The sequence below is a fragment of the Callorhinus ursinus genome, unplaced genomic scaffold (genome assembly GCF_003265705.2).
Source record: "Callorhinus ursinus isolate GAN/ISIS: 27379988/994484 unplaced genomic scaffold, GSC_fseal_2.0 scaffold2, whole genome shotgun sequence".
NCBI lineage: Eukaryota > Metazoa > Chordata > Mammalia > Carnivora > Otariidae > Callorhinus > Callorhinus ursinus.
The window spans coordinates 3,465,806-3,491,040 of NW_027397064.1; the positions used below are offsets into that span (position 1 = coordinate 3,465,806).

Here is a 25,235-nt window from a genome sequence, read left to right on the forward strand (position 1 = left end):
ACCCCCAAAACTCAAATGACAAGACTCTTCTCTCTCTGTGTCCCCAGCCCACTGCTGGGTGCCCAGAGAAGCAGCAGGTGCGAGCCCTCTGAAGGGTCCTCCACTCCTTCAGTGATCACACCACTCCACAGCTCAGCACTCCTAGTACCATGGCTCGCCTCTGCACGAAGAGTGTCTACAGTTCCCAAAACTGATCGACTCCCTTCCCTCTGCCCGAGAGTATCAGCCTGATTCTGCCATTGACCTCCTCGTCAGTACCAGGCTGCATGAAGAACCTGCGGTATCCCCGCAGGGAGAGGTGAGAGCCAGACAAAGAGGCTGATGGCAAGGGCTCCGCCCCAGCCCTGCTTGGCCACCTGCTCAACCCGGCGTCGGACCATGGATACACACCCGAAAGCAAGACACCTGGGCTGTCATCAGGCCAGCAAAACCCTTGGTGGGTTCTATGAAGAGCATATGATGGACTAAATAATAAGTCTGTTTGTTACTATACGGTAGTTAAAAAAAAAGGTGCATCTTTTGTCAATTTTTCTTTGAATCGTCTCTAAAGTTACACACAAAGCAAAAAGCAAGAAGGGATCTAAGTCCCTTTACCAAAGAACATATCATTTCATCTTTACTTTGTCCTCCCCGTCCCAAAGAATGAAAACTTTACTTCTGTGTTCTTGTACTGCTGATCCAGTAACTTCACACGCTTTATGGAGTGTATCTTACAGGTCTAAATGATCTCTTAAACCACTGTGTTAGTTTTATTATGTCTGTATTCTCCGTAGTGACAGCAAAAGGAAAAAAATATGCCAGTCAGAATCATCCTTACGCGCTCCTTTGATGCCCCCTAGTGGCTTCTCACTAAATTACAAAATCAAGCGCTTGACAGCAAACGTTTCCCTTTACTCCGTATTTCCACTGAATCTCAGAGACCTCCTTAGAGAGCCAACATTCTAATACCCACATATTCCACTACGTGGAGAAGACGTGCGCGGATGAGCGTTTAGCACACAGCTCATCGGAAATAATTCACATGTTGAATACAGTGTCACGTTTAACCCCAAACCCCTCAGCGGTGAGTGACGTAGCTTAATTTTACTAAAAATAATTCTAACTTAAAGGAGCATTTTCACTCACTACTGGGTTTTAAAATGAAATCTGTGGCTTTCAACATTTCCAGGACAAAGGTAAGACCGTGCAGCTGAGAGAGACAGACGTAATCTCTAGTTTCTGCTTTGTGACTGAGCGTGCTCTCCGGCGGGCTGGCCTGGTGGGCCCCGCCTGCTCACCTGTAGAGCAAAAGGCCAGGCTAGCCAGGGTCTCACGTCTTCCAGACTTGACATTCTATAAGTCTGTAGTCCAGGCAAGAAAAGAATTTAAATGCAAGAGACTCCCTGGTAGTTCATTTAGTAACGAAATCTTGGCGCATCCAGATGACTGTAACACTGTTTTTCTTATGGTTTACACACAAAGTAAAATGGGAGGAAGCTTCCTGAAATTCCAAAAATCACACACAAAAATTCTGTGAACTGCAGCTGCTCCTGCAGCTCGGCTGTGGTAAGACGGATCACAGCGCCCCCTGCAGGCGCACCCGTGTACGAGGGAAAGGGCTGCAGAGCGCCTCAAGGGGGCGCCACCTCCCAGCCCGGGGAAGGGAAGCTCCACATGCCTTCCCTTCAGCTTTGCTCATGGCAGCAGGCCTCATAATGCAACAGCAAGCCAGACAATCCCCCAAACTAGCTCTTTTCAGGTTCTCTTCTCTTTTAGACAGGACTGCTGTTTATTCATGTGCCCAAAGGAGGGCCCTGCCCCTTGGGGGCAGTGTAGGACTGTGGCTGAAAGTGGGGGGCAGCCGAATGCAGCTTAGAAAAACAGGGCCACCACCCCGTCACTACTGACACTGGGGCTCCGCCTTCCAGGGCAGAAACATCTGGGCCAGACAGCCCACTCAGGACATGCCAGGGGGAAAAAAAGAATGCATGCTTATGTTTTAATTCCTTGATTTTCACAGAGACTTGTGTGGGCTTCCCAGATTTTGACATTTCAAACAGGAAATAATGCAATACGATTTTTATGTTCACCAAAGGGGAGATGTGCTTTGAGCGTCTGGGACCCCACTGCAGAGGGATGGTCCCCAGCACAGCAGACTTGTGCCCGGGCCACAGCCGCCGTGGACCTGCCACGTGACCAGGGCAAGGGGCACAGCCAGTCTCTGGAACTGCTTGTGTGTGGAAACGAGGATGGGTTTCCGGGGTCCCTCAAGCCCTCTGGAGCACTGACACGACATAAAGCTCAGGGGAGGTCCAAATGCCAGAAGCCGCTTCCCACCCACTCCAGGTGTCCGTCTCTAAGGCGACACAAGGCAGCGTGCTGGTAGCACCACGGGTCAGAAGGGATGGATAAAGTGCAAGGAAACCCCACTTCGAGGTCACAGCTACACACAGAACTGGGGACAGTCTCTGGGCCGTCTGCCCTCTGGGGAGCTGGGGCACTCCAGGTGTAGAGAACCCACCAGAAACACCGAGGCCACATCTGCAAGAGCAGCAAGGCCCACCTGCTCCCGTGTGTCACCCAACACACCAGACCTTTGCCCACCCAAGGGACTGACCACCATTTCCTAACAAAACGCCTGACTGCAGAAGATGAGCTTATTTTCACATTAACGTATCAAAAGTAATATTTGAGACAAATTTAAAAATTATGATTATTTTCTACTTATACATGATGAAAGTTAATCCTAAAGAAAGGATTAAGGATGGAGACAAAGATTCAGGTAAAGAGCCATCCACTCAGGCACTGATCCTAAAACACATAACTGGGGGGACCCCTCAATGTCTAATAGTGGATTGGGCCAAAAAAGTATTTCTAGTCACTCAACGGAATACAATGCAAAAATGAGAAAATACATTGTAGAGAAAGTACTGATGTGAAAAAGCAGATTTTACCAAGTCATAAGGCCCGAAAATCCACTTTTTCCAAACACACGGGCATGTACACAGCCACACACCCCACACCTTAACGGTGATAGCCACAGGGGGGTGGTGTGATGGGTGGTTTTTATCTCCTTATTTCACATCCTTTAAAAATCATCTCTTCAGGGGCGCCTGGGTGGCTCAGTTGGTTAAGTGTCTGACTCTTGGTTTTGGCTCAGGTTGTGATCTCAGGGTCATGAGATTGAGCCCTGCATCAGGCTCCCCACTCAGCGGGGACTCTGCTTCGGATTCTCTCTCCCTCTCTCTTTCTGCCCTTCCCAACCCCATGCACACTCTCTCTCTCAAATAAATAAATCTTTCAAAAGAATTTCTTTAGCAAATCTCACACGATCCAATTTAGTCAAAGTTTCTACAGTCTCTTTTTCTTTAGACAAACAAGTGTGCAATCCACCCTTCACAGCTGCTTTCTCCCTAAATCAGGGAAGATCCATCCAGCTGTTTGGGTGTCATTTTCTCTTCATAGAATTTCCAGTGACTCTGCACTAACTACCCACAGGCCGACGTGGGATCCCAGAGCCTGCCTTCGGGGAAGCCCAGCGTCTGCTCTGGATCGGACCCCCATACACTCCTGGTCAGCCCCCCACTGCTGAGTAGCGTGCACAAACATCAGCATCCACAGGGTAAAGCTATGCTTTCTGGTGTCAAGAACCTTCACAACTTCCCTCCTTGGAGGATTACTCTTCCTTCTGTTTCATGAACCGAACTTATTGGTGCTGCTAACCCCCATCATTGGCAGACAGTTCCTCGGTGAAGGGAAGCCACTAAGAATCTGGCTATGTCTGTATTCTCTAGGGGGAAAATGTTATAAACAAAAGACTTCAAAATAAGCTGGGAACACCAGCCATGAAGTGTTAACAATTTTTGACTTTCCTATTTAAGTAATATCTTCATATTGTGTTGATCAGAGGCTGCAGAAGGTTAAGTAGGTCAAAAAGTACATCACCATTTAATCATTTTAAAAACATTAGGGAGAGCAGAATGGCGTGGCATTATGAATAGATTATGAACAAAAATAAAAGCCATTTGTATGCATTAATGATACATCAAGCTAATTCAAGCTGGCTCAAGTCATTAACGGAATCCTGGGGCAGGCCCCAGCTACAATGCCACAGCACGGACAAGTATGAACACAGCCTTCTTCTGTGTCGTCGATAAAATTAATTCTAGGAGCAGAAGACAGGAGTCTTAACATGAACATCAGAATAGAGCACACTTACTAACAGTGTGTCTACTGATCTCGTGTTGGCAGGGTGGGGGTTCAAGCAGCATCTATGGGCACACGTGAGCCGTGGTGCCCGCCCAAGGTCACCCTAAGGGAAACGCAGCAGGAAACATTCCCGACTTGGGGTAAGAAACTGCCAGAGATAATCACAGCCTCTACTGACACAACAGTCTACAAAACTATGAAACAGAAGACTATTCATGGTCTCCCGTTGTTTGTAATAATAGCAACCTTGGTATCAAGATTTTAAGATGATTTCTTCCGATGTTATTCTGTAAAGAGTCAAAAATGTCACGGTCCTCTCTACCGCACCAGAAACTAGTGTAAGAATTACCGAGTCTCACACTTGATTCCGAGTAGTTATGGCCAGGAGCTGCAGTCTGTGAAGTCTGAATCACACTCACCATGGAGATATTCCTATGATAGATAGGATATACCTAAACGCTTTCACCCTGGATAGGTGATTGTAAGCATATCAACTGATATCCAAAAGAGTTAATCCCTCTATAAACGTCCAGCCTCTGGGTCCACTGAACAGCTCAATGGATGAGAGAGAAACTCTCAAAAGGGGAGATTTCTAGACAAAGAGACTTCAAACAAGAAACAAGCTGATTTCATACTTGTGTCCAATTCATAATAATATCTCAAAACACTCGGATTATTCCAGGGTCATCACTTTCAACAAATTCTTAAATGAATCCTGACACTGTTCACTTACAGCCTGGCCATTAGTCCCACTGTAACACATTCCCCATTTGCCAAATGTGCTTGAAGACACTCGGCTGCAGATCAGCTGCCAGAGGTCTGGCTCATCTGTAAGACGCTTGTAACTCTAACTTTTTTTTCTAAAAATACTAATTTCAAAAGTTTTTTTCTGTTTTTCTTTTCGTTTTTTTTTTTTGGCCTCTGAAAATAGGTCTTATTAACAGCCAATTGTGTTCATACTTGTCTGTGCTATCCAGCCAATGATATTTTAACTTTGGTATTAATTCATTATTTCATTTTGTGATTTAACCCTGTCCATAGAGAAAGTTTCTATGGTTAAGAAATAAGCTGAATTTAAAGATGCACATACAAAGGGTACCGACAATATCATGTTTTATAAAAATAACCGATGTAAATCATCATGCACTTTCCCATCCACACACAAACCAGGCTACAGCTCACAGAAAACCCGCCCAGACCCAGGCCTTCTTGCTCACTGTACACATTCCCTCCCCACCCACAGGCTCGACCCAAAGTCTACTTAATGTCAACACCTGATAGGTAGCTTTTCAATGTAATGAGAGGTGTGGTTGTTTTGGAGGCAACCTGCTGATTCTAATTTCTGTGGGATTCGACCATGTTAGAAGCTGCCAGGCAGTGACAGCCACTGAACGGTGGTGTTTAACGAGGACAGCAGAGCGGCCGCCAAACCGGGGCAACACCCGTGTTACACGACTCAACCAACTACCGTCAGAGGAGCGTGAAGAATGTTTTCCTTCCCTGCCTTTCTCCTCCTTCTGCCCCATGCAGGCAACTGGCTCATGTCATCCTTATTCTTAGAAGGTAATGTAGAATTTTAAAATATTAACCCCCGGGGCGCCTGGGTGGCTCAGTCGTTGAGCGTCTGCCTTCGGCTCAGGTCATGATCCCAGGGTCCTGGGATCGAGCTCCGCATCGGGCTCCCTGCTCCGCGGGAAGCCTGCTTCTCCCTCTCCCACTCCCCCTGCTTGTGTTCCCTCTCTCGCTGTGTCTCTCTCTCTGTCAAATAAATAAATTAAAAAAAATAAAATAAAATATTAACCCCCCCGAATAGAGTATAACTTAAGCACAGTAAAGTTTCCATTTGCCCTGTCATAACATAAACTACTCCTCTGTCCCACGAAACCCTGAATGTGGGAAGTTCCAATGCGATGAGGGGGCAGTGAGAGTGCGCCAGGGCAGGGGCGCAGGGGCACGGGCCCGGCCCAGATGCCCAGAGCAAACCACGGGCAGAAAGGACACGTGGGCCAGACGCTGGCTGTAAAGAGGGCCTATTAAGTTCTACTATCTTACATTAGAAACCCTTAAACTGTGAAATAAATATTAGTCATTATTACAAACGATTAAAAAAATAGAAATTAGCAAACACTAAACGACTCCGCTGGCCTTTTCTATACACACACACACACACACACACACACACACGAAACGCCCAATGTACACATATATACGGCTTGCTTTTCATCGTGGAAAATCTCATTTTTGAAAGAACTCCTTTGGAAAAAGAACTGGACTCCAGTCTACCCCCTACCACAACTGGACACAAAAAGAAATGGACTCCAGTCTGCCCCCTACCACAATAAAAAGAACAACAAAACAAATAATAAAACAGGCCACCCCAACAATGAAAATTGAGCAGGTTCCAAGAAGGCATGGTAGAGGTCTAACTGACACATCCTTTAACAGCACAAACAAAAGACAGCAGTGTCAGCAAAACAAAACGGCACAGGATGATGCAGCACTCAGGAGCAAAACCCCTGAAGACTGCTCCCACTTACTGATGCTCTAACACATGCACTTAGGTAGTACAAACCGGGCTCATTAATACAGCTACTCTTGTGCCGGACACTCCCGTAATTAGGACCAAGCAGCTGCAGAATTTAATGTGAAATGGGATTCTTTGTACATCAGGATATCAGTCTTTGGAAGCAGAGCACAGAAAGCAAACCGAGGCTCCCCGACTTACCGCAAACCCTTGGGCCAGTCAGGCAGCCTCTCCTGGCTCAGCCCTGACAGCACAGGGCGTCCACTCGCGGTGAGCCATCCGCAGGTGGGGGTCGGGGGGGACAACTAGGGAACAGCTTCTATGCAGGTGCTTTCCAGAATGTGAACTACACAGCACACATGTAAAGAGCTGGCGTGACCGTGCCGGGAGACCGACGGGCCCATGCCGTCAGAGGGACGCCTGCCCACAGGACACTGCATTAAGTGTGTGATCACAGGAAGCCCGAGCGCCAGCCACCGGTACACAGAACCCTTCTGGGGCTGCCATCCGAAGGGCACATGCACCTCCAACCGAATGGTCTCTTTCTCACATAAGTAACGTAGAACATCTATCCTAGAGTGAGCGGTCTTCCATGTGAGATCACTGGACTATCCAGTTACTCTTGGTGACAACACAGTGACAAAACCCAGCAGTCTTGGGGAGGGTCAAGCAGACAGATGGTAATCTGTAATTATCTAGATCTTGGCTTATACGGATCTTGACCAGGTCTAAACAGTTATTGTCAGAGCAAAATGTTGCGCATATGGGTTTTCCTACTGTCCTATGAACACAAGCTTAAGAAGGTAGGAGGTTAAAGCTCCACAGGGGAGTATGCATTAATGTCTAATAGGATGCTTTCAGTTGGGATTTAACAAGTGACTACAACTTTAGAAGATACGTGCAAGAATATTAAATTCTGTATACAAAACAGATGGCGTCAGGATGCATAACAGGAACCCATATATAAAACAACACTGTTTTACAATACAGACAAATCTCTATCAAGCTCATTTTAGGAGAGGGAGGGAGGGGAGAGAGGAAAAGGGCATAAAGTAGCTTGGATAAAGGAAAATTAAATATTTTGTACCACCATCAGGTTTTACTCATTCCATATGAAAGGGAAACGACTTTTCTTTATATATCAGAGATCGTTAAAACATCACATGCCAGTCAGATACCGTAATCTAAAAGTTATAAAATATACCCCCAAAAAACTTAGGGGATCTATTGGCTCTACTTCACAAAGTGTCAAAACAAACAAAAAACTGATTCTACGTCATGCTTAGTTTGAAAAAGAGAACTACACTCTGACGCAAATCACTATGCTCATCATACATCCGTTATACAATCACCGTCATCCAAACAAAACAAGCTATAAGCAAGGACATTCAATGTAGAATGAGAAATCTAAAAATGATTGGAAAGGCAGTAGAATTCATCATTTCCAAAATCCAGCTTCAGGGAACTAAAATCCCAAATGCTCCCTCATGAACATGAGGAGGCAGAGTCCCAAGATGGCGCACAAGAATGGTCCAAGGGGTCCTTCAACCACTTACACATGGCTGTTCACTACCTTTCATCATGGCTTGGTCTTCTAGGAGAGGGATTTAATTTTGTCACTAAGTTATAATCCTTTTAGGTTGTCCCTGAATATCTAGGCCCAAAAAACCCCATCACCAATACTACCCTCCTTTCCCTACACAGAGACTCAACTAAAATGGCAGGAAAGATGTGCTCACTGCAAGGACTTCTTCCACGCAGTTGGTTCCTTTACAGAGTAAGAGAAACTTCTCTTGAATAGAAATCATAGCACCAGAAAAACAATGTCTGCAGAGAGTGAACTTTATTTTTCTGTAATCCTGTATCTTAATGAATCTAGGCCGAGAGAACAAATGACCAGGGACTTTTGAAAAATTTCATGCCAAACACAGACATTACTGTTAAAACGTTAAAACTACAAAAGCCCTAAGTTAATCTCGCAGACATGGCCGGCGGCGACCAGAGCTACACAGAACTGGACAGATGGAGAGACATGGGGTGGTGGGCCATGCGCAGGCCGGGCTGCCTCAACCCCCTGGTGCAGCCTGTGGGGCCCTGAGCTCCCTGCAGGGCTCTTCTGGGAATCCAGACAGACAGACAGACGGGTAACCACTCCCATGCCAGGCCCGGCAGCCCAGATGCAGTAGAACCAGGGAGTACGTGATTTCTTAGAAGGTGGATCTTATTTACTGGAACCCCCTTCATGGAGGCCAGACATTCTGCTCCACAAGCCACACAAACTCAGCAGGAGCAGGATCAACGATGATCCCAGACCACTGCAAACAGGTGACTGAAGGCAGCCTGGTCCTTCACACCTGTCCACCCTCGGGGAAGGTGCAAGCTTCCGTCTCTGGGTGCTGGCCCTCCACCTCGCCGAGGCCAGGTCCCTCCCCGTACTAGCCCCTTTTCTCGACCCCGAACCAGAGGCTTGGCATGAGCAAGGCTGCTTCTCAGATGAGGGCATCCACCTTGCCTCCCTGCCTCGGGACACCCCTGATGCTGACGGAGACCCTCCATCCTGGATTACTTTCCAAGAGCCCTGTGAGAACTACACCCTGGAGAGAAAAGTAAACAGACATTCCATTTCTCCATTAATTCTGCAATTTGTCTTCAGTTTCAGGATACGAAGAACTTCGAGTTAAAGAAGCAAAGACTACAGTCCCCGGTATCTTAAAAAAACCAACCTGGGGAGCCAGTCGACCAGAAAGCCTGGGGGGCGGAGGCAGGTGCTTCGACTAATTGGACAGAATCTCCAGGTTCTGGCTGGTGTGAGAACCAGGCCTGTTTCCTTCTTTCAGGGGTAAGTTAAATGTTATATAGAAACTACACGCTCTTTCTCTTTCTACAATGCAGAGATATGAAAAGCACATAAATAAAGGCAAGTCCTAAGGTGTAGAAGAAGCCAGAAAGTTGAAAGAGAAATCTGAATGACCTGAGTCTGCGAGTGGGTGGTGAGCCTGCCGAGTGCGCCCTCTGTCCAGCCTCCCCCAGGGGACCAGGCAGGACGCACATCACTGTGGCTTTAATGACAGAATGGTTAAAGCTCTGGGCTCCTCATCCCAGGACAGGCGTCCCATCCAGATGCCTCTGGCCAAGCATAATTTTTCTGAGCCTTGATTTCTTTAACGCTAAACCGAGTTTTTTTTTTTTTTCCTTAAGGATTAAAATGGATCGTGACTGTTCACAATTTCTAAATACTGAGCACGGTCCCCACTCAGTCAGCAACTACTTTTAACACTAACAATTACAGAGTTCATGACTTAACAAAAAGACATACCCTATGATCCCCCTACCAAGTATGCAGAGTAAACCCTCATTTTATTTTTAAAACTTATCTTCATATAAATAGAAATATTTTAAGGACAAAATCACAACAGTCACAGAAACTGCAGTATCATAGGTATTATTTCCTTTTCTGACTCTGTACAATTCAAATATTTAATGGCACTGCATTATTTCTAAAATAAGAAGTAACAAAATGTATTGGAAATCTCCTAAACCTGTGAAAACTCACGCTACGAGTGTCGTGTGTTTGTTAAATCACAGCAATGGAAACCCTCTAAGAGCATGAAATAACGCTGTTTGGAAAAGCCCTTTCTGTCCTCCCCTTGCTGGCACCCCGGCTTGCAGACAACAAAGTGCTTCCAGCGCCGAAGCCGGAGCCTGACCGCTGCGCGCTCTGGATGCAGGGCAAGGAAGCACAGTATCTGGGCTTCCCCTAGTGTTAACCAACTCTTACGATTGTGTATGAGCTCATTTATGGAAAGTTCACATTTTCAATAAATGCACATGTAAAGCAATCGTGGAAGATAAGCTCAAGCACAGGATGAAATTCCGAAAACCTCCACCAGGGGCCGGCAAACCCACAGCAAAGGGCCAGAGAGGAACTGTTTCAGGCCTGGCGGGGCCATCATGTTCCCACCTCAACCACTGAACTCTGCGGTGGTAACAAGAGCAGCCCCCCTCCGTGCGCCCAAGAAAACACAGAAACAGGTGGTTGGCCAGACGTGGCCCGTGCGCCCAAGCCTGGGGACCTACATCTGTAACAGCCCCACAGGGTCTGGGCCGCTTGCCCCACGGGGCACCCTCCAGGAGACCCACGTGTCTCTGTGCGCGGCTCTTCATAGGCAAACATTCGAGGTGCTGTAAGCACGGGCATACACAGGCCACCACGGGCTCCAGCAGGGATGGGATGGCTGGGGGGGGGGGAGGGCGGAGGAAGGGCCCCCGAGCTGTCCCTCAGCAGGATGCCTCTGTGTCAGAACAGGCACTGGGGGAGGCGGTGAGGACCCAGAGCACAAAGGCCTCTGCAGGACACACGGGCTGAGAAGCAGAAAGGACAGGCCACTGTGCGGGGAAGCAGGCCACAAGCTGAGAATGGAACCGGCTCGTACGGAAAAGGGAAGAAAATGAGAAGTTTGGAAAGGGACCCAATCTATGAAATGTCATAAAAATGGTCAAAGTGTGGAATTCTTCCACTTCCATCTGGGAATTCATCTGGACATTTAGAAGAAGAGCATACACTGCCCGGTGTGGGGAGGTCCCAAACGCAGGTGTGTAATTACTACTTGCACTGGTAGGAACACGTCTTCGTCGGGATCGCGGCCCGGCAAGGCTGGGATGACGGGCGGCTTGGGTGGTCTGCTCCGCCGCCGTGGAGGTCAGCCAGACGGGGGGCGGCCTGGGGGTTACTCCCCACAACTCCCCACGGACATCAGGACCCTCTGCGGGGAGCACTGCCCTTCAGGCTAGGGGAGTCGCTTTCCCCCAGACCTTCCTGACCCCTCCGGACCAAAGACCACCCCCCCCCCCCACCACCTCTCCCACGCCTTCGCCCACCCCCCTCCCGCTTCCCAGCCCGACTCTTGGCATCACGATCACGGACGTGACTGTCTCTGCCCCGTGAACCCTGCGCTTCTCCAGGAGGGTTTCCTGTCTGGTGCACGGCTGTTCCGGCTGTTCCGGCTGTTCCGGGGGGCGGGTGATCACTAAGGAATTCAGCAACAAAGAAACAATTCTTAAATCGTGGTGTTGGCTCTCAGCCATGAGTCTTAATGTGGGATTGGGTTTTGTTTTTTTTCTGTTTTGTTTTGTTTTTTGGCCCAAACTTGACTCTCTTTCCTCTTTTGGTTTATTCTCTCCAAAACCTAAGAGCAAATATTTAGACTGTTTTTAGAGAAGGGCTTGAATTAAGAATGAGCAGCTACGGTGGAGAAGAAATGTGTAAGCGTGAGCCATCACGTGCAGAAATTAAGTGTGGGCAATGTCACACCCTGTGCACGGAAGGTCACATCACATGTGCACCACACAGGATTCCCAGTGGACTGCTGAGTCTTCTGAACACGCACGCAGCTGAGCACCACCTCTGCACGGAGGGGGCGCTCGGATTCACGCCGGGTGGGCCTTGCGTGGCGGGGAGCACTTACCGTCCTGAAAGACCCGCTCCACGTTCAGCCCGTACGTGGCACACGTCTCGTAGTAGGTACACCGCTTCAGGTCACTGGAGAGCTTCCGCGCCCTGGCGTCGTCGATGACCCGTGGGTTGGTGGAACTTATGGCATCTGGAACAGACAGCAACAAGGTGACCATAAGCAGCTCTGTTGACGTCCCGCCACTTCGAGCCTCCAAGTAGCTCAAAACCTGTGCCCTGCTCCTGGGCATGTAATGTATTTAAGAACCTGGAGTTTTTAAAACCTAAATTTACCCTCCAAGTAATAATCTCAAACATTTAGAATAGTCTCCATTTGTAAAAGTGTGTTTCCCAGGATCCTGCTTCTGAAACGGAGATAAAGGGATGCCCAGAAAAGAGTTAAGAGTTAAATGTGGCTCCAGAGGAGAACACTTTAAAAAGGAGAAAAAAACAGCCATGCTCACTGTTCACAGGGGACGTCTGGTGCACTAAGCACTCTGCTCACTGCGTTCTAGCAGCATTACTCCCCAGGTGCAGCCATACACCTGTTCAGTCCATGTCCACAGAGCTGCCCTCAGGTGTCTGGTCCTATTCCGGGCACAGGGTTGCCCCAGTGGGCAAAACAGACAAAACTTGGCTCTCTCATGGAGGGGCTGTCGGGGTGGCCGGGGAGGGAGGTGGAGAACAAGACAGAGACATGGAACGATGACGAATGTAGTGTGGCCATGAGAGCCGTGTCAGGCAGGGCAGGGTGTCTGATGGCCCATGTGCTCAGTGTGGATTCTCAGGGCAGCCCCAGCCCCAGGAAGGAGGTGAAGGCCAACCAGCCACCACCTGGGGGGAGAGCACCTGGGGCGGAGGGGTGGGGCAGCCAAGCACCTGGTGTGTTTACGGGAGACTGAGGCAGGAGTGGAAGAGAGGGGGGCAGTGGAGGGCCCTACGCGCTGGGGTGCGAACCACCTTAGGTCTTAACAGGACGAGTCCTGGGCGCACCCACTTCCTGCAGGGGCTGTATACAGATAAGGACGTTTGAGCAACAAAACAGATGTGGGGCACCTGCCACCAGTCCCCGAAACAAAGAAAAACCAGCCTTCTTTGGCTCAGTGTCCAAGATGCCTCTACCCCACCCCATCATGCGGTCCCGTGCCCAGCACATGCCAACAGAGAAAGGCCAAGATGTTAGGAGCGAGGTGGGAGACAACAGGCACTTTTCAGGGACTTTTTTTCTACCGGGAAGTTCTCTCCGTGGGCTTGAGGCTCCTGTGCCACATAAAACGCCAACTGCTCTTGAAACAAAAACCCACCGAGAGGGTTTTCCCCACTAGTCAAAGGAAGAGCACCAGAACAGAAGTCACTGAGATAGCAACAACCTTCAAACTGCGCTTATTTTCGGGCTCAGGAAGTGCACGTGACATTTAATTTTGTAAGTATAAAAAAGTGGCATCTTTAGAGAATAACGTATTGATTTTTACCCCCTCTTTTCTCTTGCTTCCTGTTTTATTTTTAGCTCACGGAACAGGCCTGATCTGACAGTTTCCCGTAGAGAAATCAAGACTAACTCCGATTCAGGCCTCTTTCTCTAAAAATGGCTTGTGCCACCTCAATAGATGTTCTAGAACATTCCCTGGGAAGGCCCCTTAGAGGGGTTTCTTCAAAGAACATCTTGTCCCGTCTTCTTGTCTTCCAGACTGAAAATTTGACTTGGATTTCACAACACTTAAGGAAAAGAAGTATTTTTTAAAGGTGCAAACATCTTTTAAGAAAACGGTAGGAAAAAAGATCGAAATCTGTAATTTTTCAATGCTCTGGTGTAATGTGGAAAACACATGCCATAGCGTCAATCCAGCTTAACCTGACCTGGGGTCCCCAAAAGTCCCACAAGCCCCCTTCCTCAGCGGGAGGCCCCCCCCGTGCTGTCCCACCCTGACTTCCCAGGAGCAGCGACACGTCTCCGCTCTGGCCGCGTTGTACCTGCACCATGCGTCAGTCAGGGCCACACCAGCCTGGTCTCTCATTCCACCTGTAACTCTGCACCTGTTCACAGCTTGTGCCCCCCTCCCTCAAATCAATGCCATCTGCAAGCCTTTAAAACAGAACCAGCTTAGTAAACATTATGTAACTACCTCATTCAGAAGTGTCCTGTCCACTTATGGACTCTTGCACAGCTCCCTGACTACACCCGGAGAGAACACGCATTCTCGCAGAGACACTCCTCCCCCCCTTGGATGAGGCCACCGACCCTAAACACCTGGGGTAGGGGAAAGCTGAGTCCCTCATCTGTAACCTGACCCACCTTTTACCTCCAACATCCCACGAAGCCCGTGCAAAAGCACAACACACTTACAGGCTTCACAAAGCAAGTCTGCAAGCAGTGAACAAGTACCTAGGAGTGGAACCTTCCAGAAGCCCACACTCACTCTACCCTCTTGCCACAGGGGCTTCTAGGGCACTCTGGAAATGAGACGTCTGATTAAGGACCAAGAGGACCCCTCCCTCAGGTGAGGAACGTCCCTGCTTGATAACAGTCGTGCCCTGTTCATTTGGGATGGGGCTGTGCTGACGTATGAACAAAGTCCCACAAACGAACATGAGACTGCCAGCATCTGTCCTCCACCCAGGCTCCCTGGCTCAGGTGCTCCCTTGCCTGTAGCCTTTCCAGAAAAACGCTTAGAAGACCAGCAGGAATAAAAAGGGTAGGTTCTTCCACTCAGGGACCACACTAGGGCTTCCCCCGAGTCTCTACGGAGCCTTCCACAGGCTTCCTCTACAAACATGTGAGCCAACCTGGGAGACGCATGGCTCTGCCTTCCTTCAGCTGCGGTGGGACATGGAGAGCCACGCTCGTCACCAAGGAGGGAACAGAGAGCCGTACTTCTGCACCCCAACCAGGCCCTCAGTAAAGCTGTGTGCCGAGATATAACCAATGTAACAGAAGCAACTGCTTATATTACATTTACGTGCCCATGGACGCTTCAAGCGCCTTACAGGAGCTCCTCCAATGAACCCCGGCCGGAGCCCAGGGAGGTGGCAGTCCAGGTCACGGGGCGAGGACGCTCTGATGCTGGGGGCTGTGCAGCCCCAACACCCGGGACCAGACACTCCACTCTCTACTACCCAAACCACGGCTGTGTAAGACGACACCAAATGGATCACATATAGCCTTCTGGCCTAGACTGAGAAGTCCGTGCGTCCTAGCACAGTGAGTCCACAGAGAAAAGGTGTTCTGAGTCTGAAATACAAAGCCCTGAACTCACACAGCGCGCGAGGGGACGCCCGCACTCAGTCTCTGACTTCGCTCAGAAATGCCCTGGGCTGGCCTGCAGGGAGAGGTGCTTGCTGGAAAGGACTCGCTCCAGCTTCAGGGCAGCTCTAGGCAGATCTGCTGTAGATCCTGCCACCCACCAGAAAACACAGAATTTTCAGGATGCCAACAGAAACATGCCAGTTCTGTGTATCAGCACAAGAACCAAGGGCTTCACGCTGGCGCGCCCTTGTTTCCTGGCGGCCACTAGAGGGCGCACTGGGCATAAAGAACCTCTTTCCCATCCAGCTGTAGGTGGAATTCACCTGTCGCTCGCTCTCCAGGCTTCAGTTCTGAGACCGCTGGCCATTACACATTCCCTAAAAGAGGGTGGGGGGGCTCCGCACGAGAACCCGACTCTAACATTTTATATCCAGCACACGGAGACGATGCTTTCAGTTGATCCCGTGCTACTTCTGTTCTCACAAGACCCACCCGCCCCATGCAGGGCTCACTCTCTGCACACCTGACCCGGGACCATGCGCACAGCTGACCGTTCAACAGAGCCAGTTTCTCGTTTAGAAAGGTCTCACATCAGGGCACGGAAAGGCAGGCCAGATGTGGACATTCTAAGGTAATTAACAAACACAGCATATGAACAACAAAATGGAGGCATAATCCAGTTTTTCTTGACATGATTAAGTTACCCATATTGCCGACAAAGCAGTTTTAAAGTTAACCTGCATCTGGTTCTTAAAAACATTCTACGTGGCCTTAACACCCAGATGGGGGACACCGGTGCATCTGTGGATCTGACTGAGAACAAGGACACGTCAGGGGTGTCCCTCTGCAAGAGGCCAAGTTTTAAGTGGCCTAGCAAAAAAACAAGAAATGCACTCTTACGAGGTAATTCCAGACTCTGAGGTACCTGCTAGGTAAAAATTACACATAGATCATACCACGTAACAAACAGAGCGAAATAAAACTCTGCTGTGTATAAGAAATCAGTAGTATTTTAAAGATGTACTACAAGTTAAAATCGACAACCTCTTAAATTGCTTATAAACTACTATTTGACATAACCGAAAGAATTAAGAGATCCTACTACAGAAAAAGAAAATAGAAATTTTCTCGAGAGCACCTGGGGAGGGTTTCCTGCTGAGGGTGCTGACCGAGTGATTTCTCCACAGAATCAAATCAGGAAATGGGACAATTTCAGTTTCCTGGATTCTCACTGGAAAAAGCCTTCAGGAAGAAATTATTTCTTCTTTACACCGTTTTCAAATTCCTCCAGGCCAAAACTATGGGCCCTGAGTCCACTTACTGTTCAACTGCGGGGTCCTTCACACCCAAGCTGCATGTGGACGGCACTCACCCTGAGTCCCCACCAGAACCAGAGGGATCTCGCTCGTGTTCCGATAGTTGGCCATCCGACTGTAGTAGTGGTAAACGGTCTGGAAGCTTATCTCATCCTCTAAGCTGAAGACAAATATCACAGCGTCCACCCACATGGCAAACTAGGGAGAAAAGAGGGCATAGAGAAGAAGGGGCTGAGTGACAAGGCTGTCTGTCATGGAGGAAGGGTGCAGATGGCGTCTTCATGAGCACAGGACACATGGCTGGCAGACCCCTCGCTCCGGCCAAGTCCGATGGGGGGCCTAACTTCGGCCGTAACACGTAGCTGCGGCATATCTTCCTCGTAACATACCTGGAATGGGACCTTCACCCGCTTCCCACTCAGGCCACCCCAGACTCCTAGGAGCACAATCCACACATGCTTTCCCGTGGGAACGTCTACCCTCTGCCGCGATCCAGCCAGCCACAGTCTTACAAACACAAGGCAAACCCAGCCTCGCAGAGGAGCCTCCCAATATCGGAAGACAGGTGCTGACAGTGACCCTGGAGCTTTCTGTTTCACATCAACTCCCTTCCACAGTACCCCCAGGAGCCTGGCTGGACCCCTCTGAGATGGAGGACTCCTCTCTGGGCTCCTGTGGTCTCCGAGAAATCCTCCACCCAGGCTGTGGCCCACCCCTTCGCACAAGAAGAGGTCTTTCTACCGGAAAGATCAGCTGCCACTGAATTCTTTTTTTTTTTTTTTTAAGTAATCTCTACACCCAACATGGGGCTCGAACTCACAACCCCGAGATCAAGAGTCATGTGTTCCAACAAGTGAGCCAGCCAGGCGCCCCTGCCAGTGAATTCTTAAAGCCCCCTCTGAGGATAGGATTACTTACGGTTAGAGAAGTACACAAAGCTAATTAAGAAAATGAGCAAAAATCAGGGAAAAACATTAAAATCCTACAACAACCTGACTCTTGCCATTTTATTCTTGTTTTACCTGCATCCAGGTGAACCCTCCATCACATCTACTTTGGGGCAAGTGACTACAGCCAGGCACGTACTATCTCATTCAATACTTATAACCACTTGTAAGGTTGGCGCCTAGTGAACGGAAGGCCCCGGAAGCTCAGCAGCATCCCAGAGTCAACACATGGTTGCAGCAGCAGAATCGAGAGCAGGTCAATACGTCACCAAAGACCCTCCTCTTTCCACAGGAAAATGAAAAATAATAATAATCCTGTTTACTTTCTGCAAGAAGCCACAGTTCCTAGGTAAGTTTTTACCAGCCTAGGCATCAGCTCGGATGTATTTGGGGGAATTTTTTGTAGGTTAAGCTCTGACTTCACATGTGACAGAAAAGTGATTCAGTTATAAGTGAAAATTCTACATGATAAAATTTAAATAAACGTGAAATCCCAGGGATAACAAGAATGAAACGAGATCAAGATCTCGTTAAGAATGAATCCCGGGGCTGGGTGATAGACATTGGGGAGGGTATGTGCTACGGTGAGCGCTGTGAATTGTGCAAGACTGTTGAATCACAGATCTGTACCTCTGAAACAAATAACGCAACATATTTTAAGAAAAAAAGAAAAAGAAGAAGATAACAGGAGAGGAAGAAAAGGGGAGTATGTCAGAGGGGGAGACGAACCATGAGAGACGATGGACTCTGAAAAACAAACTGAGGGTTCTAGAGGGGAGGGGGGTGGGGGGATGGGTTAGCCTGGTGATGGGTATTGAGGAGGGCACGTTCTGCGTGGAGCACTGGGTGTTATGCACAAACAATGAATCATGGAACACTGCACCAAAAACTAATGATGTAATGTATGGTGATTAACATAACAATTAAAAAAAAAAAAAAGAATGAATCCCGGGACAGGCCTGATGCCCCTGCAAAGGGCCCAGGACCCAGGCTGACAGGGGCATCTGCTTTCCCCTTTCTCTACCTTGAGGCCTGTTTTACCCTTCTCTTCCAAGAAGTGCGGTGAAGCTTGCCCACGCGCATGAGCACCTGGAGAGCGATCACGGTCCTCCAGGACCGGAGCAAGTCTGTGTGAACCCCCATGCAGAGGAAAAGCAAGCCACACCCCACTCTCCCATGGGTGGGGGTTCTGGCTGCCCCAGCACCTAGCAGGTGGTGAGTGATCAGTAAGCAGCCCTACCCATCCCAATGGCTGCTCCCACCAACGGCCACACACAAAAAAGCCAGTTAATCGGCATTTTTTACACAAACCTAAGAGGACACTAGTAGCCACAAAGAAGTCTTACGATCTTGTTCATGAAGCTATTATCTTAGGTGAGTAACATGAAATATTCTGGAACAATGAAAAGAAAGACCAGGCTTCCACATGCCCGAGAAGGGTACCTTGAAAACAAGGTCTCCCCGCCATGAATATTCAAGGATGCTCTGCCTAATTTTGTACAAAATCCTGTCCATAATTTTGAAAGGCTCTGTGCTGATATCCCCACCCACAGGAGAAATCTTTTAACTAGGGTACGCTTCCGGGCTAAGTGAGGCTCCTGAACAAAGTACAGCTAGAATAAAGGACTGGTCCTCAGTGAACAGAGTAAACACATTCTCCTGGCCAGAGGCCAAGACAGAGATCTCTGAGGGGGCCCTGGTTCTATCCCCGGGTTGGTGCCATCGGCAGGCAAAGCACCTGGGTCTGTGCCCCTCCACCACGTCCAACCTTGGGCAAGATGTCATGACATCAGTGTCCTCCGTGAAGACGGGACTCCTAAGAGCATCCTCCCCAGGGTCTTCTGGAGGATGACATGAGCAGACCCACACAGGGCAGGTGTTCACCCACGTAATATGTGCTTGGCTAGTAAATTATGACATAAGTAAAATAATAAACTGGAGATGAAGTAAACCAAAGAAAGGTTTTCCACACCTGAGCTTTTTTATTTCCAGGATGCCCAGCCTTCAGGGAACTTCCAAAGAAACCACACTATGCCGCACCCTGGTTTTCAGTAGGGGTTAACGTGCGCCAAGAAGCCCGGCAAGCAGCATGGTGGCCCCCATCGGATTTCCAGACTTCAGACCAGCAACTTTCTAAATCATCCCGCTGCTCTAGGGAATAAACCGCTTACAGGGAATGGGAGAGGACTGTGGACATTTCCAGATGTCACATCAACAGTTGACAAACCAGCGCAAGTTCTGTTGTTCTTTCCATCTTAAAAACATGAAAACCAGCCACGGAGACCTAACTTCCCTCTAGGATTTTATGTGAAGGAGCAACAGAATTAGTTTATTAGAGAAAACATGTTCGTGGGGCCTCTAGTCACCTTTCTTGCACACACCTGATCTCCAGAGCCACCTGCTGAACCAGAACTTGAACAAGGGAGCCAAGATGAGAGGCTGCTTACCGTTTTTTTGCTTGTAGTACTCACCTGCGCCTCTGGGGGGCCCCCTTCATCTCTAATCAGCAGCAGGTAGCTCTGTCCATCAACTACGATCTCTTTCTTGAATCGGCCACCTGCCACACACAGAACATCCTGTTACGGAGGGAAGATGGGGTGTGGCGAGGGCAAACAGACGTGGGCTTCGCTTGTGGAAAAATACACCCTCGGCTGTCGCCCTGGAGGCAACTCTCAGTATCTAGGACCAGCAGCCACTGGATTTTAAAAGTACTGAACTCAGATTTTAAGTATTTGTCTTTAAGGACCCGTGTTCACTTCTGGTTAGAGTCCACAGCCTCCTAGGCAACGCCAGCGTCACCCGTGGCTGAGAATGGAAGAATTTTAACACAGGCTTTGTTTGTAAATTCAGGAATTCTCTCTCACTGGGAACACGTTGATGCAGAGTTCAGAAACACAGCAGTGAAATGATCACTCTCTTGTTGGGTTCGCAAAACTGAAACGAATTTTTCAGGTTCAACAGGTGCTGAGTCTACAACATTTTAATAAATTCAAGAGCTGAGAATCTGTATTCTCCTCAAGAGAAACCCAGTTTTTGAAAGGAAAACACAGAACATCATGGGAATGGTGTTTCCGTATTCGCGGGGCACGAGTACGGGGGGATGCTGAACCACCACACACGTGTTAGACAGAACTACGGGATGGCTTCTCCGCACAGGTCGAGACAGAGCGGGGCAGCGGGCTGGCGACGGGGTTAGAGAGCACACTGTGTTAGCGAGAAACCACCAGGGACCCTGCCGGGGCGCCATGCGCGCGTTTGTGGAAAGGGGGAATCGGGCCCTTCTCAGCTCGGCCCCGTACACGCCCAGCTGTGGAGGGACACGCAACTGCCCCGCGCGTCTCCTCATGGCGCCCCGGACCACACTGCCAGGCCTCTCCCGGACAAGGGAAGGACGTCCGCTTCTGGGTCCCTCCGCCATCTCCAAAGACAAAGCACCTCTCGAGATTCTGGGCTCTGAGTCCACTCCAGCTAACCCTCACCAGGATTCTTTCTGAATTGTTTTTGAGAGAAGAACGCATCAGCACCTGCTCTCATTCTCAGTCCTGGCACAGACGCCTTCCAGAAACACTACCTTAACCCCGGATGACCGCGCCCTGGAGAACCCCGCTGGCCCCAGAGGCTGCGTGTGCGCCCTCTGCCTCCCGGGGCCGCCCCGTGCCCTGCGGACGGGCGGCTGCCAGGTGCCCTGCGGCAGGCCAGCGGCGGACTAACCTTTCAAAGCGGGCCCACGTCTGCACGCACGCAGAGGCGCAAGGCGCACGCTCTCCTCTCCCTACTGGGCCCGCAAAACACACGTTAAATCTGCTCAGTAACAAAAACCGAAGACAACTTTCCAACATTCAAACAAAGCAGATAAACGCTCATTCTGCTCGCGTGCACGGCCAGCACCCAAGACCGCGGGCAGTGCACAGAGAACGGTCAGACGGGGGAAGGTGACGGCGTGTTTGCTCGCGGGATCCAGACATGCTGGGCCCACTGCCTGCACTTGGAGGGAGACTGGCAGATGACTCCTGGTCCCCGAACCACAGACTCCGTGTAGGTGGAAAAGTACGGCACCCTTTCCCCGGGGGGCTGCCGTGATTATAAAATGAGCTGGAAACCCCGGGCGCCAGCAGAGCCCCCGCGCCCCCAGTGGGACGCAGCCACCAGACGCCGACGATGCCGGGCCGGCTCCCTGTGCGGATCCCAGGGCCGCCACATGCCACCCCGGGACACTTATTCACCTCTCCCTACCTCAGGGTCCCCAGCTGTAAAATCTGGCCCCCACTCCACCTGAAGGGCAGCACCACTAGCAAGGATTACTAGTGTTATTCAAAATTTAGGCCAAGAGTTATCACTTGCTTTCGTAAAAGATACACTTAGCATTTAATAAACCTAACTTACAAAAGAAAAAATTTACATCAGTTGCAAGAGTAATCAGGATCATTTCTGTATTTTTTAAAACCTTTAAAAAAAGAAGAGGTGCTGGAAACCTGCTATCTCTTGGTGAGAATGAATCGAATTCAACCTTTCATGAAATAACAATGTTAGATGGGAAATCCATACTTTGGGAAAAACCTTTGCCTTCACATCTTGTTCGCAGAGATCTGACGGGTCACACTGAGGGGGACAAGGGAAAAGCCACGGGAATTTGTGTACAAGCTCACAAATCTTCCCTCTGATTCCCGGTGGGTTGATCTTGGCGCCTGAATGAGGATGACGGCCACTACAGAGCAGCCCAAGGGAGCAAGCACTTCAGATCAAGTCTGTCGGGAGCAGATCTGATGCAGAATTTAAAGTTCTCACATCACAGGAAAATACTTGTGCTCCGAGTGAAGGGATTTCAAGGCAGTTCCCGTGTCACATCAGCTGGGCCCTCCAGTGGCAGGGACAGGTCTAGGCGGCACCTCGCAAATGTCCTTTCAGCAACAGTCCTGCCTGTGCTCAGGAGAAACTGAGGATAAGGGCTGAGCTCTGGGGCCTTCAAGAGGGTGTGGAAGCCTTGCTGTTCCAGCAGGTATTTTAAAAAACCCAATAATCACTAAGCTTTCCTCAAATGTTAGGTTGCTAATTACCACATCCTAAAAGAGCAACGTTAATTTCATGCAGTGTCCCACCATTACCTCTGTTATGGGTGGAGCTGTGTCCCCCCACCCCAAATTCATATCCTAACACCCAGTACATCGGAATAGGACCTTAGGTGCAAATAAATTCACTGCAGATGTGATTAGTTAACATGAGCTCATACTAGGGTAGGATGGGCCCCTTATCCAGTGACTGGAGTCCTTAGGGAAATTTTGGTGAAGATGAATGCAGGAGCTTTATAAGCCAAGAAACACCAGAGATGCCCCCAAACCACGAGAAGCCCAGAGGCCTGGACAGATCCTCCCTCACAGGTTCAAGGGGTATCAACCCTGCCGACACTTTGACCTTGGACTTCTGGCCTCCAGAATGGTGGGAGAATCCATCTGGGTTGTTTGGAGCGCCCCCAGTTGGTGGCCAGAGCAAACTAACAACCTCTGGCACCCTCATGATCCTCCTAGAGTGAGCTCACACTCACACACAGTCTCTCTCTCTCTGTCTCTCTCTACCTAGGTTATCCCTAGAACATTTCAAAACCCCCTTTATTCTCTCCATCCTCTCCATCCTGTCTGTATTTGTTGAAATCATCCAAGAGTTTCCTGCCTGCCTCACACTTGCCCTCGGCCGCAGGCCTGCCCCCACAGCAGTCCACAATCTGCAGGATCCACACCACGCCACAGTTCTACCCTGAGCCCACGCTCTTCTTCGTGGCCCTGGGACCGTGCCTTCCAACTGCCTGGCCCTGCACCCGCAGCAGCTCCCTGATGCACTAGCATCTGAGGGCACAATGGCCACACACACCCGTCACCAGTCTGGGTGGCCTCCAAGCAGGAGATGAGCACCACAGCCTGTCCCTGGGGCCACCTGAGTTCCCAAACTACCAGCATCCCTCTCCGACCTCGGGAGCAAGAGCCCAGTGGGCAGGGGTCAGTACCCAGCTCTCCAGGAACAGAATGGCTTGGAGCTGAGCACCTCCTCCTTGCATGTCCTACCCACAGACCTTGCTGGATGAATTTCACATCCCTTCTTTCATTTTCTTCCTTTCAAGTGTGTTTGTGGAGTCTTGTTTGCAAGTTATGCTTGCAGATAGTTCAATCACAGTATTCAAGTCAAGAAAGGTTTGCAAGGACCTCTCTTTTTGTTCTTTTACAATCTCCAGCTTTGTAACCTCAGCAAAGGACTCACCTAATTTACATCACCTCTAAAAGGAGGGGTGATCCTTTCTTCCACCTCTAAAGGTCCCTCCCAATTCTAAAATCACTTTATGTTTCCCCTCAAGATATATAATTACCATGTCTTTTTAATATCTTACAATTACAAATACTAGACACCTGTAATTGGCTTATGTGATTTTTCTGGTAATACATACATCAGGGAAAAACATTAAATACTCTTATGCATTTGCCTTGAGCCCAGAGATTTAATAATTAGATAAAATTCGGCCAGGTGCTAAAGCACCAGGATGTGAGAAGAAAGAACATGATTAATAAATGTTATATATAAATAAACTCTTACTGACCGCTGTCAGGCTCCCCTGGAATGTGGCCACCGGGTACTGGGAGAAACGTGGCCTGGCACGTAAAATAAAATAAGACTTTAAAACTCGTTTTCTACAGTTTAGAAACACAAAGGGGAGAGCCTTGGGAGGAAAGCCTGTGAGGAACCAAGCTGCTCTGGCTTCAGTGGGGGCCATAGCTCTTGTTACTTCAATGCAAACACCCCAGCCCATCCCAAGCATTAGATCTTTGCCTACCTTAAATTTAAGAGGACACCACCAAACGCTGCATCCAACTGCACTTTTCACGTAGGGTTTTTTGATGCCGATTTTATAATCCAATTTCCAATTATTTTCCTGCAGCTCTACCCAGCTTTGTGTTCCTAGCACACAATGCCCAGCCTTCCCCGTGGCCAACGCTGTAAACTTGTTACATGAATGGTGTTCAACATTCTCAGCCAAATATTATTACATAATATTAAATTACTTCTGGGATGATTTTACTTCTAGAAAGTGTCCCCAAAGCTGACCTCAACTTGGAAACAGTCAGCATGGGATGGCCCAGCACACCTATGTACAGGTGTGCGGTGGGCATGGCAAGCAGGGGTGTGTAGACCCCGGGGCCACGGAGCCCACACGTGGCTGCTGGCCCGCTGGCTCGACCCCAGAACCAGGGCCCCGAACCTGGGATGACATCCCTGTGGGAACGGAAAACAGATGTCCCTCTTTCCTTACGTTGATTCCTTCCAAAGATGCGGTGAGGCCAGCAGAGGGAAACAGCACCCCATTCAGCATTCAGAAAACAGACAGATGGGCTGCCCCACTTGCCTAAACTCAGCCTCACGTGCAATTTCTGGTTCGCCCAAAGGCAAGTTTTCAGGCTTCCCAGAAAACTTCCCTGTTGACCTTCGTGTGCCCTTGAGCTTGCATTCTGAAGGGAGTCAAGGTCTTCACTTCTCCCACAAACGGGTAAGAGGTGGACCTGGATGCTCCTACCGAGAACAGGGATGC

At 49.3% G+C, this 25,235-nt stretch overlaps 1 protein-coding gene across 8 annotated transcripts in view; it reads right to left on the reverse strand.

The window, feature by feature from the left end:
• AGAP1 (ArfGAP with GTPase domain, ankyrin repeat and PH domain 1) overlaps positions 1-25,235 on the reverse strand; it is a 513,811-nt gene that overhangs the window by 287,775 nt on the left and 200,801 nt on the right. For all 8 annotated transcript variants that reach the window (XM_025889132.2, XM_025889128.2, XM_073876820.1 and 5 more), the window contains exons 4-6: positions 20,140-20,225; positions 16,778-16,919; positions 12,178-12,312 (exon numbers count right to left, since the gene is read on the reverse strand). In XM_025889132.2, coding sequence (XP_025744917.1) covers positions 12,178-12,312; positions 16,778-16,919; positions 20,140-20,225 — 363 coding nt within the window. The remainder of the gene's footprint in view (positions 1-12,177; positions 12,313-16,777; positions 16,920-20,139; positions 20,226-25,235) is intronic.